At 38.2% G+C, this 17,477-nt stretch overlaps 1 protein-coding gene across 5 annotated transcripts in view; it reads left to right on the forward strand.

The window, feature by feature from the left end:
* The window catches only part of LOC124797966 (TBC1 domain family member 31), a 308,974-nt gene that overhangs the window by 219,690 nt on the left and 71,807 nt on the right, over positions 1-17,477 (forward strand). For all 5 annotated transcript variants that reach the window (XM_047261131.1, XM_047261132.1, XM_047261129.1 and 2 more), the window contains one exon: positions 1,597-1,735. In XM_047261131.1, the coding sequence (XP_047117087.1) occupies positions 1,597-1,735 (139 nt within the window). The remainder of the gene's footprint in view (positions 1-1,596; positions 1,736-17,477) is intronic.

Genomic DNA, 17,477 nt, shown 5'->3' on the forward strand with positions numbered 1-17,477 from the left:
TTGTGGATGGCTGTAGAGGCAGCATGACTCAGTATTTCTGCAGGTGACTGTCCTCAAAGAATTCTTTAGTAGGAGGGACATACTTTTCCACCAGGCAGATATAGAGTAATCTTTTCAGTGACCATATCTCCTTGTTCAGTATATTACTGTCTTCTATTTTGTTGTAAATTTTTAACTGGATGTGCTCTTGTGTTTGGGCATAGAGTTTTAAACAATGTGTTTGGAGTTTAAAATTTTCTCTGTGGTGAGTGCTATCATTTTGGTTGAAACGGAGAAAGTTATGTATATGTTGATTTTTATGTAAAAAGGGAAAGAGTAGACAGTATTTTTAGATTTTCTAATACTGGTTGACATGATCCCTGTTGTTTGGCAACATTCATGCCCCTAAATTAATTTATATATATGTTATTTCTCTCTCTCTCTCTCTCTCTCTCTCTCTCTCTCTCTCTCTCTCTCTCTCTCTCTGCTCCTAGGAGTCTTATAGTCTTATGACATAATGAATAATTGACTCAGATGAATATCTGACTCAAAGCAAGAGTGATAGACTACCTTTCTGATGTCTGTGCTTGTGGCAGTTGATAAAATATACATTGCAAAAGCTAGGTTGGCCTGTATGTATCTTCAGGAGGTTAAATTGCTGCACTGCTGATAAATACATTAAAAATAGCAACAACTATATCCAGGTTTTGAAACAGCCAGTTCTTTCCTCAGGAAACTAATAGCTGCAAAAGCTAAATATAGCGTTTTCCATATCTACTGGCAGTAGAGTAATTCTACCAACCGAACATAAGTACTGGCCAGCCATTCAGTCTGATTGAAATTATGGCTACTGTGATTTAAGATGAGAGGCAGAACTTATGTTTGGACATCAAAAAGACGTGGTTGGGCCTAGAATGCTGTGCTAAAATTTGCTACATTGTGATGACTTTGGAGAAAATGAGAATATTTGTATCACAAATTTTGCAACACGTGAGAGTATCTGACTGGTGCTGGTCACATCTGTGATGCAGTGGGTATAGAAGAAAAGAAACCATACATATTAGGTTCTGAACTGTGACTGTGTAAACACTGTGAAACTTACCTGTTTCCGTTATCTGTATTAAAAAATCTGTATTTAACCTCAAAACGATGGAGACACGTTATGATACCTGAAGAAAATTCATCATCAGCCATTCTACATCCACTACTGTAGAAAAACCTCCTCCAGAATTTTTCAGGCATTGAGGTCTCCAATTATACGCACCTATGTTGCTCCATGTCTTCTAATGCCATTTACCCATCTTCCATTAGGTAGTTTGCTTCATCTTTTCAAAGAAGACAGATAGTCCTTGTACATTTATTGTAATGTTCTCTTAAATTTCTGTCTCCCATATCAAAACGTCACATTTGCACCATTAGTATTGCTGTTGACAATGCCCCCTCCCTCCTCCTTGTGGGTTGTCCTCTTGTCCCAATAATCAGAAAAAGGTTTCGAGATATTTATGTTATCTTTTGTTATTCCAAAAAGTAAACTTATTATAATGTTAAGTTTTCATAGTTATATTTTTAACATTATCAGATATTTTATTTTACCTTTTGTTAAAACTTGACAAACAGGCTCAGCAAATGGATCAGATAAGAAAAGAAAAAGAAGAACTGAAACAAAAAGAAGAGGCATTACTGAAATCAATATCTGCTCAGGAAAAGAAGAGAAATGAAGAAAAGCGCACAGAGGTCGAGAAGGCTCGCTTGCAAAGTAAGGCAGATATGCATGTCACAATTTTCTTTCATTATTATTAAAAAATAGTAAATATGAAATAATCAAAAGTCATAAAAAAAGTTGTAGTTTTGTTAGATAACTACAGACAATCACTTTAGATTAAGTTATGAAGAATAGTCATGATCCTTATTTGATGATCACAGGGGAACACTGCTGTCTGAGAGCTTCTGACTGCTGGCTGGGTATTCTGATTCAGGTTTTCTGTAGCTAAAAGTAGTAAAAAATATTCTGATTCAGGTTTTCTGTAGCTAAAAGTAGTAAAAAACAGTCTCAATTGCACAGTCATTTATTATAAATATGCCCAGTTACAGCCTCTAATAGTAGGCTATCTTCAGATAATGCACCATCTGGATGATGATGCTTGGAATAACTGTGCTGACGCATCACAAAGCAGTGTGAGGAGTTTTGCTTAATGATGGCGGCATCCTCCTGGGAAAAGTATTCCTAATTTAAAATCTCCAACATTCGGATCTGTAGACGGCATCTACTCAGGAGGATGGTGCCATCAGGCAAACAAAACTGGTGTTTCACAGGCCAGAGGTGTGGGATGTTAGATCCTTAAATTGGGTAGGTAGGTTAGACAATTTACAAAGGGAAATGGATAGGTCTGTGGGAAATAAAGAGCAGTGGCAGGAGGAACAGGACTTTTGGTCGAGTGAGTGCAGAATTATAAATACAAAATCAACAGGAGTAATGCATACATAGATCTAATAATGGATTAAAAAAATAGAAATGTGGGTAAATTGGGGAATGCCAAAACAGATAGGAAACCCAACACCTGTAATGGTAGTACAAATTATATACTACTAACTTCACAGATGGTAAAGTAAAGAGATTCAAATAATGTATGATGAGATAAAATAAATTATTCAAATAGATAAGGGAGAAGAAAATTTAACTGTGATGGTGAACTGAAATTTGATGGTAGGAAAAGGAAAAGAAGGAAAAGTTGTAGGAGAATGTGGGCTGAGACAAATAATGAAACAATGTGCTAAAATTTTGTGCAGAGCACAATTTAATCATTGCTAACACATGATTTAAGACACATAAAAGATGGTTGTGTGTATTGAAGAGATCTGGAGACACTGAAATGTTTCAGATAGATTATATAAAGCTAACAAAGAGATTCTGAAACCAGATTCTTCCAGGGGCATATTCACACACTGACCATAATTTATTGGCTAGGAATTGCAGTCTGAAATGGAAAAAATTGTAGAAAGGTGGGAAATTAAGGATATGGAACGTGGAAAATTGAAAGAATTGGAGGTTGTGAGTGTTTCAAAGGAAGAAATAGACAAAAAATTCTGAAATGGGGAAAGGGATGCAGTAGAAGGGATAGTTTTGAGAGATGAAATAGAGAAACAGCAGATTATGAAATAGGCAAAAAGACAGGACCCAGTAGAAATCCTTGGATAACACAGGAGATGTTGATTTTATTTGACAAAAGGAGAAAATATAAAAACACTACAAAGGAAGTAGGCAAAAGGAAATACAGGCATCTAAAAACTGAAACTGAAAGAATGTTAAAATATCTTAGTAGGTATGCCTAGAGAGAAAATGCGAGGCTGTAGTAGCATGCCTGGCAAGGAGACATTTATTTGCCTCCTATAGGGAAATTACATCTACATCAATACTCTGCAAATCACATTTAAGTGCTTGGCAGAGGATTCGTCAAATCACCTTTACAATTCTCTATTATTCCAAACTCGTATAGCACACGGATAGAACAAACACCTGTATCTTTCTGTATGAGCTCTGATTTCCCTTATTTTATCATGGTGATTGTTTCTGCCCATGTAGGTTGGCAGCAACAAAATATTTTCACATTCACAGCAGAAAGTTGGTGATTGAAATTTCGTGAGAAGGTTCCTCCACAATGAAAAACACCTTTGTTTTAATTATGTCCATCCCAAATCATGTATCATTTCCATGACACACTCTCTCCTATTTCGTGATAATACAAATTGTGCTGCCCGTCTTTGAACTTTTTCGATGTACTCTGTCTATCCTATCTGGTGAAGATCCCACACCACGCAGCAGCCTTCTAAAAGAGGACAGACAGGTGTAGTGTAGGCAGTCTCCATAGTAGACCTGTTACATTTTCTGAGTGTCCTGCCAATAAAACGCAGCCTTTGGTTAGCCTTCCCCACAACATTTTCCATGTGTTCCTTCCAATTTAAGTTGTTTGTAATTAGGTATTTAGCTGAATTTACAGTCTTTAGATTTGAATGATTTACCATGTAACCAAAGTTTAATGGAGCCTTTTTAGTACTAATGTTGATGACCTCAAACTTTTCGTTATTTAGCATCAGTTGCCAATTTTTTCACCATGTGGACTTCTTTTCTAAATCGTTTTGTAATATGTTTTGATCTTCTGATGACTTTACTAGTTGATAAACGACAGCATCATCTGTAACCAACCTAAGCTGGCTGCTCAGATTGTCTCGCAAATCATTTATAGAGATAAGGAACAGCAAAGAGCCTATAGCATTACCTTGGGGAATGCCAGAAATCACTTCTGTTTTAGTCGATGATTTTCCTTCAAGTACTATGAACTGTGACCTCTCTGACAGGAAATTATGAATCCAGTCGCATAACTGAGATGATATTCCACAAGCACGCAATTTCACTACAAGCCGCTTGTGTGGTACAGTCTCAAAAGCCTTCCGGAAATCCAGAAATATGGGATCAATTTGAAATCACTGGTCAGTAGCACTCAGCACTTCATGCGAGTAAAGAGCTAGTTGTTTCACATTAGAGAAACTTCCAGAGAAAGGAGTAGTTAAGATGGTTTTTAATGCTTCAGGTGTTGTACGTAGTCCCTCCCCCACTTGAGTGTAACAGACAGTCACGTGAAACTGTCTTAAAAGTTCTTCTTTAGGATGTTGCTCGACTTGGTTGTCACACTGCCTTCACTGTCAGTTATATCGTCTTATCATTTTCCCTTCATGTAAGCTTCTGAACTTAGTCATTTTGTGATAGGTTCATAATGATAAAACCATGTCTTTTCACCCATGATGGTTTATGCCTTGAAAAGAATTGTCCACATTTCAATCAAGTCTTGGCAGGCATCAATGCATCGTCATTTTCATTTGAGACTCAAGGTGTGCAGGAAAAACTTTGCACATACATTTCTGTTCTTCAAAACATTCCAGAAAATGTGCAATTGTTAGTTCAAGTTGTGACCATAGTTACTGCACTTACGTCTATTACATGTGGGGAATAAAATCAGTCTTTGAATGTTTCCAATGGATGGTGTATATAGAACAACTATACACAGAGAATGAAATGGAAGACAGTGTTATTGAAATGGAAGAGGAAGCAGATGAGGATGAGGTGGTAGATAAGAAACTGCGAAAAGAGGTTACTAGAGCATTGGTCTTGGAAGTAGATGGCAGGCCCTTAAAATTATTGAAGTCCTCCGTGGGAGATGCAGCTGTGACAAAATTATTGCACTTCTTGTTCAAGATGTATGAGACAGTCAAAATACCATCACACTTCAACAAGAATATAATAATTCCATTTACAAAGAATGCCAGTGATGACATGTGAATATTACTGAACTGTCAGTTTAATAAGTCATGATTGCAAAATACTGACACGAATTATTTACTGAAGAATGGAAAAAACTGGTAGAAGCCAACCGTGGAGAAGATCAGTTTGGATCCAAGAGAAATGTAGGTACACATAGGGAAATGGTGACCGTATGACTTATTTTAAAAGATATGTTGAGGGAAGACAAACCAACATTTATATCATCAAACCTACATTTATAGCATTTGGAGATGTAGAGTGGGGTCAGAGTCGAAATGAAAGTGATGGATACTTGCTTTTAAAATATATCTCTTCTCCTTTCTGAATTTTCAAAAATCAGCAACTATGTAATATTCCAGACTTTTGTTATCTTCTTCCTCCAATTACTTCAGCTTTACTTATCAACACTTTTAGTAATAAAACTATCCTTTAATCATAATGAATTAGTTATCTTCTGTTATTATTTGCCTCAAATGATGTTGTTGTGGTCTTCAGTCCTGAGACTGGTTTGATGCAGCTCTCCATGCTGTGCAAGCTTCTACATCTCCCAGTACCTACCACAACCTACATCCTTCAGAGTCCGCTTGGTGTATTCATCTCTTGGTCTCCCTCTACGATTTTTACCCTCCACGCTGCCGTGCAATGCTAAATTGGTGATCCCTTGATGCCTCAGAACATGTCCTACCAATCGATCCCTTCTTCTAGTCAAGTTGTGCCACAAACTTCTCTTCTCCCCAATCCTATTCAATACCTCCTCATTAGTTATGTGATCTACCCACCTTATCTTCAGCATTCTTCTGTAGCACCACATTTCGAAAGCTTCTATTCTCTTCTTGTCCAAACTGGTTATCGTCCATGTTTCACTTCCATACATGGCTACACTCCATACAAATACTTTCAGAAACGACTTTCTGACACTTAAATCTATACTTGATGTTAACAAATTTCTCAGAAACACATTCCTTGCCATTGCCAGTCTACATTTTATATTCTCTCTACTTCGACCATCATCAGTTATTTTGCTCCCCAAATAGCAAAACTCCTTTACTACTTTAAGTGTCTCATTTCCTAATCTAATACCCGCAGCATCTCCCGACTTAATTCGACTACATTCCATTATCCTCGTTTTGCTTTTGTTGATGTTCATCTTATATCCTCCTTTCAAGACGCTATCCATTCCGTTCAACTGGTCTTCCAAGTCCTTTGCTGTCTCTGACAGAATTACAATGTCATCGGCGAACCTCAAGGTTTTTATTTCTTCTCCATGGATTTTGATACCTACTCTGAATTTTTCTTTCGTTTCCTTCACTGCTTGCTCAATATACAGATTGAATAACATTGGAGAGAGGCTATAACCCTGTCTCACTCCCTTACCAACCACTGCTTCCCTTTCATGCCCCTCAACTCTTATAACTGCCATTCGGTTTCTGTACAAATTGTAAATAGCCTTTCGTTCCCTGTATTTTACCCCTGCCACCTTCAGAATCTGAAAGAGAGTATTCCAGTCAACATTTTCAAAAGCTTTCTCTAAGTCTACAAATGCTAGAAATGTAGGTTTGCCTTTCCTTAATCTAGCTTCCAAGATAAGTCGTAGGGTCAGTATTGCCTCACGTGTTCCAACATTTCTACGGAATCCAAACTGATCTTCCCCGAGGTCGGCTTCTACCAGTTTTTCCATTCGTCTGTAAAGAATTCGCGTTAGTATTTTGCAGCCATGACTTATTAAACTGATAGTTCGGTAATTTTCACATCTGTCAACACCTGCTTTCTTTGGGATTGGAATTATTATATTCTTCTTGAAGTCTGAGGGACTTTCGCCTGTCTCATACATCTTGCTCACCAGATGGTAGAGTTTTGTCAGGACTGGCTCTCCCAAGGCTGTCAGTACTTCTAATGGAATGTTATCTACTCCCGGGGCCTTGTTTCGACTCAGGTCTTTCAGTGCTCTGTCAAACTCTTCACGCAGTATCATATCTCCCATTTCATCTTCATCTCCATCCTCTTCCATTTCCATAATATTGTCCTCAAGTACATCGCCCTTGTATAGACCCTCTATATACTCCTTCCACCTTTCTGCTTTCCCTTCTTTGTTTAGAACTGGGTTTCCATCTGAGCTCTTGATATTCATACAAGTTGTTCTCTTATCTCCAAAGGTCTCTTTAATTTTCCTGTAGGCGGTATCTATCTTACCCCTAGTGAGATAGGCTTCTACATCCTTACATTTGTCCTCTAGCCATCCCTGCTTAGCCATTTTGCACTTCCTGTCGATCTCATTTATGAGACGTTTGTATTCCTTTTTGCCTGCTTCATTTACTGCATTTTTATATTTTCTCCTTTCATCAATTAAATTCAATATTTCTTCTGTTACCCAGGGATTTCTACTAGCCCTCGTCTTTTTACCTACTTGATCCTCTGCTGCCTTCACTACTTCATCCCTCAAAGCTACCCATTCTTTGTCTACTGTATTTCTTTCCGCCATTCCTGTCAATTGTTCCCTTATGCTCTCCCTGAAACTCTGTACAACCTCTGGTTTAGCCAGTTTATCCAGGTCCCATCTCCTTAAATTCCCACCTTTTTGCAGTTTCTTCAGTTTTAATCTACAGTTAATAACCAATAGCTTGTGGTCAGAGTCCACATCTGCCCCTGGAAATGTCTTACAATTTAAAACCTGGTTCCTAAATCTCTGTCTTACCATTATATAATCTATCTGAAACCTGTCAGTATCTCCAGGCTTCTTCCATGTATACAATCTTCTTTTATGATTCTTGAACCAAGTGTTAGCTATGATTAAGTTATGCTCTGTGCAAAATTCTACTAGGCGGCTTCCTCTTTTATTTCTTAGCCCCAATCCATATTCACCTACTACGTTTCCTTCTCTCCCTTTTCCTACTACCGAATTCCAATCACCCATGACTATTAAATTTTTGTCTCCCTTCACTAACTGAATAATTTCTTTTACGTCATCATACATTTCTTCAATTTCTTTGTCATATGCAGAGCTAGTTGGCATATAAACTTGTACTACTGTAGTAGGCGTGGGCTTCGTGTCTATCTTAGCCACAGTAATGCGTTCACTATGCTGTTTGTAGTAGCTTACCCGCATTCCTATTTTCTTATTCATTATTAAACCTACTCCTGCATTACCCCTATTTCACTTTGTATTTATAACCCTGTATTCACCTGGCCAAAAGTCTTGTTCCTCCTGCCACCGAACTTCACTAATTCCCACTAGATCTAACTTTAACCTATCCATTTCCCTTTTTAAATTTTCTAACCTACCTGCCCGATTAAGGGATCTGACATTCCACACTCCGATCCGTAGAACGCCAGTTTTCTTTCTCCTGATAACGATGACCTCTTGAGTAGTCCCCGCCCGGAGATCCGAATGGGGGACTATTTTACCTCTGGAATATTTTACCCATGAGGACGCCATAATCATTAACCATACAGTAAAGCTGCATGCCCTCGGGAAAAATTACGGCTGTAGTTTCCCCTTGCTTTCAACCGTTCGCAGTACCAGCACAGCAAGGCCGTTTTGGTTATTGTTGCACGGCCAGATCAGTCAATCATCCAAACTGTTGCCCCTGCAACTACTGAAAAGGCTGCTGCCCCTCTTCAGGAACCACACGTTTGTCTGGCCTCTCAACAGATACCCCTCTGTTGTGCCTCAAATAACTTCTACCATTTTCAAATAATTATAAACTTTCATTACATAAGTGAGTACAAGTGTCCGGTTAGCAATAGCTAAGCTTGTACTCCACCAAAGGCTTGACATAAAACAAATGTTTTTGTTTTATTGTTGTGTTTCATTGTATTCTATTGAGGTAAATCATGTAATACTCTGAGGTCTTCCTTGGCACTCTGTATACCATTGACAATTTCATGTGGCACTTGCTATGACATAGGGATTTCTGCAGTCAAGCGCTATCCTCCAGGGGCTTCCAGAGGAACGCCTCAACAAATAATAAAATACAAAACAAATATTTGAACTTATATATATCTCATCATAAAATGTTTTTGGACTCCTTTTGTTTCGTGTAATTATTATTAATATTATAATAAAATTAGTTGTAGATACAGTTGCTCATTTATAGATGAGGAGGGTATGGAAAATTTTGCACCTGTAATGATTATGAAAAAATTTCATAATTTGATTCAGCCGAATTCTGTACCTTCACAAGAGAAAGATTTGGCAATGCAAACTGTCATAAACTCTCTGAAGTTCTGAAGTAGCAGAAATAAAATACAGGGGCCTAAATTTATTTTCAGCTTGTACAGTAACTGGACTGGAGCTCAGATAGTTGATGATGGACAGGAAAGGGAGCAGTAGTTGAGATGGAAGTGAGACAGGATTGTAGTTTCTCCCTGATGATATTAAATCTTTGTGTTGAGCAAGTAGTAAAGGAAATGATGGAGAAATTTGAAGGGAAGGAATAAAAACCTTGAGGTTTGCTGGTAACATTGTAATTCTGTCAGAGGTGCCAGAGGACTTGGAAGCTCAGTTGAACGGAATAGATAATGTTGTAAAAATAAGTTATAAGATGAACACCAACAGAAGTAAAACAAGGGTTGTAGAGTGTTGTCAGTGAAATCGAGCAATGCTGATTAATATTAAAATAGGAAACAAGACACTAAATGTCAAGGGGGTATAAAAAACAGACTGGCAAAATAAGAAAAACATTTCTGAAAAAGACAAATTTTTTAATATTGAATATAAATTTAAGTGTTTTCAGAAGGTGCCTTGTAGAGAAGTGAAGTGTGAGAATAAGCAGTTCAGACAAGAAGAGAATAGAGGCTATTGAAATCTGGTGCTACAGAAGAATGCTGAAGGTTAGATTGAATAACTAATGAAAAGGTATATATGTACTCATGATCATGAGTCAGTTTTTCCTGTAAGCACAGATTTAGCCCAGCATGTGTTTAGCCTCCTGGCAATGTGCCCTACCAGGCTTATTCTCTGTGCTTTTGTTTTCTGCACCATGATCAGTTGTTTCATCAGGTCAAACAGCTCTTCATTCTTTTTACTTCTTGAGGTGTTCACTTTGTGGATTGACCCAAAGATTCTTCTCATGATTTTCCATTCAAAGATCAGTACATTCTCCACATCTTCTTTTGTAGTGCTTACGGTTTCTGTCCCATATAACAACAACAGTACTATCGCTGCTCATAGGCTTTAAGTTTGCCTTAATTCACATATTTTTTTATGATATTATCTGCTCCATCTGTAATAAGTTTTAGACTCATTGGCAATAAATCGATTAATTTCTTGTTTTAGGATATTATGCTTGTTGAACCAGGTGCCCAGTATTTAAAATTTTCCACTGTGGCTATGTTCCATATTCCTACCTGTAATGGTGCATTATTGGGGGCTTCTGCAGCTATTTCTATCATTTCATCCTTCTCCACATTAATCCTCTTTCCAATCGTACTGACATTCTTCACTAAGTACCATGCAGTTTCTGCCATCTCTTCCTCTGACTCTACTACGGCTGCAATGTCATCTCCATATCCCAGTAGTTCTTCTATTTAGCTTCACTCCTTTACTTTCTTTTTTATTTTCCAAATTACTTTCTCCAAGACCAAATTACAAACTAACAGTGAAATGGCATCACCTTGTCTTGCACTGGTTATGATGCTGAATTCCTTGGACAGCACCTCCTGGTATTTGACCTTTTCTTTTGTCTCTGCTGTGCACACTTTTATCGAGTTAATTAACTTCGTTGGCATGACAAGCTTCCTCAGGATGTTGTACATTCTTAATTTGTGTCTACTATCATAGGCCTTAGAGAAATGTAGAGATGTTACCAGAAACTGATGGTTGAATTCCCAGCACTCTTCCCAGGTTTGTCTCATGTGAAAATTTGAATGACTGTTGATCTTCCCACCTGGAGACCTGCCTGGTAATCTCCAACAATATCTTTAGCAAAATGCTTCAGCTTTTCAGTAGTTATTAATGATAGCATTTGAATGGTATGCTTAGCAGAAATATACTTGTATAATTGCTACACATCTTCTTTTTGTGCAGTGGGATAGTGCTAGTTTACTTCCACTCTTTCAGGTCCTCCTCCTTTTACCAAACTTCACTTACAAGATTGTATATCTCTCTCTGGTGTGTTTCACTTCCTACCTTCAACGTCTCTGTCACTATCTTATCTTCTACTGGCACCTTATTATTCTTCAGTTTCTTAATTGCTCTAGCTACACTATGTGATCAAAAGTACCCAGACACCTGGCTGAAAATGATTTATAAGTTTGTGGCACCCTCCATCGGTAATGCTGGAATTCAATATGGTGTTGGCCCACCCTTAGCCTTGATGACAGCTTCCACTCTCGCAGACATACATTCAATTAGGTGCTGGATGTTTTCTTGGGGAATGGCAGCCCATTCTTCATGGAGTGCTGCACTGAGGAGAGGTATCGATGTCGGTCGGTGGGGCCTGGCATGAAGTTGGCACTCCAAAACATCCCAAAGGTGTTCTGTAAGATTCAGGTCAGGACTCTGAGCACACCAGTCCATTTCAGATATGTTATTGTCGTGTAACCACTCTGCCACAGGCCATGCATTATGAGCTCGATTGTGTTGAAAGATGCAATCGCCATACCCGAATTGCTCTTGAACAGTGGGAAGCAAGAAGGTGCTCAAAACATCAGTGTAGGCCTGCACTGTGATAATGCCACGCGAAACAACAAGGGGTGCAAGCCCCCTCCATGAAAAACATGACCACACGATAACACCACTGCCTCCGAATTTTACTGTTGGCACTACCTACACTGGCAGATGACATTCGCCGGGCATTCAGCATGCCCACACCCTACCATCAGATCGCCACATTGTATACTGTGATTCGTCACTCCAACAACGTTTTTCCACTGTTCAGTTGTCCAATGTGTACGCTCCTTATATCAAGCGAGGTGTCATTTGGCGTTTACTGAAATGATGTGTGGCTTAGGGGCAGCCACTTGACCATGATATCCTAGTTTTGTCACCTTCTACTGTGACAGTTTGCCTTCTTTATTTCTTCATTCGTTGTCCTCAGTGTCGAAGAACTGCGTTGTGATACTGGCTGGAAAATGAGGTTTGGAAGTACGACACTGACTACTTTAACCGTAGCACAACTGTGTGTGTGTGTGTGTGGGGGGGGGGGGGGGTAGTAAAATATCTAGAGTATGTGCTGTCATGGTTTTATAATTTTTGTAAATTATTTAGATCTGCCTATTACATTTAATTCAAGTGCGGGTAGTTTTTGCCCCCCTCTTAGACATCAATGAGACAACTTTTCTCATTACAATATTTCTCAATATGGCAGAAAGAAATGCAGCTTCTGACTGTTGGTACTGCTGTATTGTGTTGCCATTGTTGTTTTTTAAATAAATCTCCTTTATTGTTCGAGCAGTTGTACATTGCTCGCAGTTCTAATAAAATGTCTCGTCAGTGTCAGAGATTTCTCACAGATGAAGAAGTGTCAGCTGTAATGAATGAAGCAAGTGAAGATGATGAAAGTGATCCAGAAGAAGATGATACAGTTGTGACATACGACAGTGACATAACAATTGGAAATTAGTAAAGTTCACGGAGTTCATCCTCTGATGAACAGCATGCAGCTGCTTCTAGCATCATTGTTACAGCAAACAGTGGTAGGGAATATATTACTGCGCCTCCAAGGCAAGTACACAGGTCAGTACAAAATATAGTGAATTTTCGTGAAGGTTTGACTCATGAAGACTTCACCTCTAGTGTGTCAGAATCTTTCAAAACGTTTATAACTCCTGAAATAACGAAGATTATCGTGGACTATACAAACCAAGAAACTCATAATAATAACTTAACACTTACCACCATAGAAGAAATGTATGCCTTTGGTATTTTGGTACTCATGGGCACAAACAATGACACTAGAGTGCCACTTGTGGACTTATGGAGGAAAGTACTAGGAAAGAATATCTATGTAGCTACGATGAGCAGTATTCGATGTGGACAACTTCTGTCTGTGATTAGATTTGATGATAAAGCAACAAGAACTGAAAGACAAAAGCTGGATAAGTTTTGCCCCTTCGTGAAGTTTTCAACAAAATTGGTGAAATGTTTGTGAAATACTATATACCAAGTGCAGATCTAACGGTTGATGAAATGCTCTCCCTATTTCGAGGAAGATGTCCCTACTTCAAGGAAGATGTCTCTTTAAGGTCTTTATGAAAGACAAGCCTGGGAAGTATGGCCTATTGATTAGGATGTTATCAGATGCACACACCTGGTGTGTTCTAAAAATTGGGGTCTATGCAGGGATGGATGAACGACCTGCGGAGGAATGGAGTGCAAAGGCAGTTGTTAGAGTCCTAGTGAATCCACTGGCAGGAAGTGGAAGAAATGTAACAATAGACTGTTGTTATACATCCATAGACCTAGCCGAGGAGCGTTACAGTGAAAAGTTAACTTTGGTGGGAACGTTGAAGAGTAACAGAAAACATATACCAGAACAGCTAAAGAAGACGCAGGTTCGAGAGCTTTATTCCTCTAAGTTCTTATTCACAGATCTGAAAACAGGCAATGCACCAGTTACCTTGGTTTCATACATCTCTAAACTGAAGCCTACTAAGAATCTCCTACTTCCTTCCACACAACATAATGATAACAAGGTGGATGAGTTGACAGAGGAAAAAAAGACAGACATCAATCTCTACTACAATGAAACCAAAGGGGGCATAGGCAGCATTGATCAAATGACACGACGTCATTCAGTAAAACGCGGGACGAGAAGGTGGCCATTCTCTCTCTTTTTCACCTTGACAGATATTGCCTGTCTCAAAGCTGGAACAATTTTCATGATATACAACCCAAACTGGAATAAGAAGAAGCATAATGTAAGAAGGCTGTATCTCCTAGAATTAGGTCAACAGCTTGTTAGGCCAGGTGTGGAAGAGAGAGCAAAGAATATCATGGGGTTACAAAAGCCTGTCATCTCTGCAATGGAAAGTGTTCTAAGGAAAACACTGCCCAGCATTACTGCAACTGTTCAATCTGTTGAATTTTATTCAAGAGGAGGATGTCATGTCTGTTTGAAGAGTAAAAACTCTAAAACGGATAATGACAAGATGACAAAAGTGTCTTATAGTCTGTTGCAGATTTCCAAGTATGTGTGTTCCAGTCATTCTGCAAAAACAATCATATTTAAAGGATGTGAAATTGAAAGTGAAAGTGAGTAAGAAGGAAAAAATTGTAATTTCTGACTTTGATTTTTTGTTTTCTTATTTGTGGTTTGCTGTTGTACGTTCTTTTATGATTTCTTAATATAAGTCTGATGTATATGAAAGTGTTAGTTTCATGATAAAAATTTAATAATATTTTTCATATTTATTACTTCATTTATTGTATTTGTATATGTTATGATGTTCCTGATAACTATGGAAAGTATTTTGGAACGTAGTAAAGAAATTCTTAGTTCATTAAATAATCAAAACAGAAGAAACAAACAAACAAAGTTTGGAAGGTAGGAGACGAGATACTGGCAGAAGTAAAGCTGTGAGTACCGGGTGTGAGTCGTGCTTCGGTAGCTCAGATGGTAGAACACTTGCCCGCGAAAGGCAAAGGCCCCGAGTTCGAGTCTGTCGGGCACACAGTTTTAATCTGCCAGGAAGTTTCAACAAACAAAATGTTAAAAAGTGAAAAGAATGTAAGGGCAATTTTGCCCCTCCCCCCAGACATCCAGGTGACAGATCTGAGCTTAGTGGTGCTAGGGTTAAATTAATGTAGCCGACAGGTGCACAGTTGCGTTTCACAGTAGTTTACTTGCACTCTTCACAACCCTCCACCAATACACTGTCATATAATAATAATAATAATAATAATAATAATAATAGCAGTGCACTGTTGTTTTATCTTTTCATAAGCCTCATTAATAGTTTGCAGACAAACCTCCACCAGCTGATAGTTATATATGGCCAGTGAATTGTTGTTTTATCTTTCCATAAGCCCCATTAATAGTTTGCAGGCAAACCTCCACCAGCTGCTACAATAGTCTACTATTGAACATCTACGAGCAGTAAAAACCTAACTACAAGATTCACAGTTCTTGAAGAATGGACAGGTACATATGGAGCAGATACTGTCATTGTTTTAACACATGGCCTAATTGTGTTTCACTTATTTCATGGATGCATTGTTGCTAATCTAACTAGTACAGGTTCCTCGTCTGAAACTCGGCTGTGGACTGACTGACTTGAGAGCAAAAATCGGGCCCTTATATATCCTCACAATAATAGGTGCTGAAACTACACATTGTTCGAAGTTTAATTTACAGAAATTACAATTAAAACTTAACATATTACATTAACTAAATACAATGAAAAATTCTGTCTTTTTGACAGTTTCTTCTACTACAAGAGTTAGGCTCATTTGTTTAAATCATAAAATTAACAAATATAAGTATGCAAACAATACTTTGGACATAACTGTTAATTTCTTTGGAATTAATTAAGAGCTGGCTTTGCTAACATGTTTTCGAATAGAGCCAAATAGATCCTTTAAGAACATTATTAGTTGTCCCTCCAAATGTTTTTAATTACTACAGAATTTATATTTGTTTATATGTAGACAATAGAATTTAAGTTATGAAACAATTACTGATTTCACCCTATAACAAAAGATACTAACTAAGGATAGTCGAAATAAATTACAAAACCAGTTACATACATAAAACTATGCACAAAATTAGATCTGCTGTTATATTCCGTAAAACTGAGGGCCAACCTTTCTCTTTTATGAAAATGCAGATTATACTCACATATGTTAATGGTAATTAGTTAAAATTGAAAAAACGAATTTAAGGAGGCAGATGGCAAAACAAGAGGGGAAGTAAAAATATCCCAGCTTGCTTCGTCACACCGTCTAACTGTCATAGTACTTGCAATGGATCCTGAAACAGTTTGGAATTCCTGTGAGATGGTCTGGATAGATGTCTCCTTACTACACATTATGACTCTCTTCAACTGTCGGTGGTCTCTGACAGTCAATAGACGAGGTCAACCTGTACGCTGTTGTGCTGTACATGTCCCTTCACGTTTCCACTTCACTATCGCATCGGAAACAGTGGGCCTAGTGATGTTTAGGGGTATGGAAATCTCATGTACAGATGTATGACATAAGTTACACCCAGTCACCTGACCACATTTGAAGTCCGTGAATTCTGCGGGACACCCCATTCTACTCTCTCACAATGCCTAATGACTACTGAGCTCACTGATATGGAGTACTTGGCATTAGGTGGCAGTACAATGAAATTAATATGAAAAATGTATGTTTTTGGGGGTGTCCGGATACTTTTGATCACATAGTGTACATCTTGTTGAATCAATTAAAATTCTCTTCCTCTACACCTTCTGCAATTCTTCCTTTCAAGAAGACATTTTCAGGACCTTCAGCATTCAGCAACTCCTCAGAATATTCCCTCCACCTGCCTCTAATCTTTTCTTCTCTCTCTCTCTCTCTCTCTCTCTCCCTCTCTCTCTCTCTCTCTCTCTCAGTAAGCGTATTTCCATCCTTATCATCAATAACTAATGCCTCATTTCTTTGATCATTCATTACGTCTTTTACCATGTGAAACATTTTTATGCTGCCAAAAATTGTGTTTGTCCCCTCCATTTCATTAGTCATGTTGATCACGTTTCTCTGCCCTCAGAATCCTGTTTCTTTCTCTTTTTATGTTCTTCACTGCTTCCTACTTTTCTGCACAATTTCTACCTGATAGCTTCCCTTTGATCAATATCACTGTTGTTTGATGCCAGAACTTCAGATTTGTTATACTTCCTGATGTTATACTGGGTCCTTAAGCTTCTCAACAACAAACTGTCTCTTGCCCGTGTTGATCCTTTTTATTTTATAGCACAGCTACAGTTGTAGTTTTGTGATTACTGAGTAATGTTTTGCACTCACATCAGCCCTTCTGTAAGATCTAACACCTCTCATATACTTCATTATCTCTCATCTGTAAGCATTTGATCAATCTGATTGATAGAGTTGAGGAAGTCCAGGTCCCTTTGTGCATTTTTTGTGGGGTAAGGCCGTCAAGCTTATTACAAGGTTGTGATCTTGTACAAAACGGATTAGACAGAGTCCATTGTAATTTGTCTCTTTTCTGATTGTTGGTGTATACATGTCTTCTTGTTCCACTTTGATGTTGAAGTATCCCAA

Source organism: Schistocerca piceifrons, chromosome 5 (assembly GCF_021461385.2).
Source record: "Schistocerca piceifrons isolate TAMUIC-IGC-003096 chromosome 5, iqSchPice1.1, whole genome shotgun sequence".
Lineage (NCBI taxonomy): Eukaryota > Metazoa > Arthropoda > Insecta > Orthoptera > Acrididae > Schistocerca > Schistocerca piceifrons.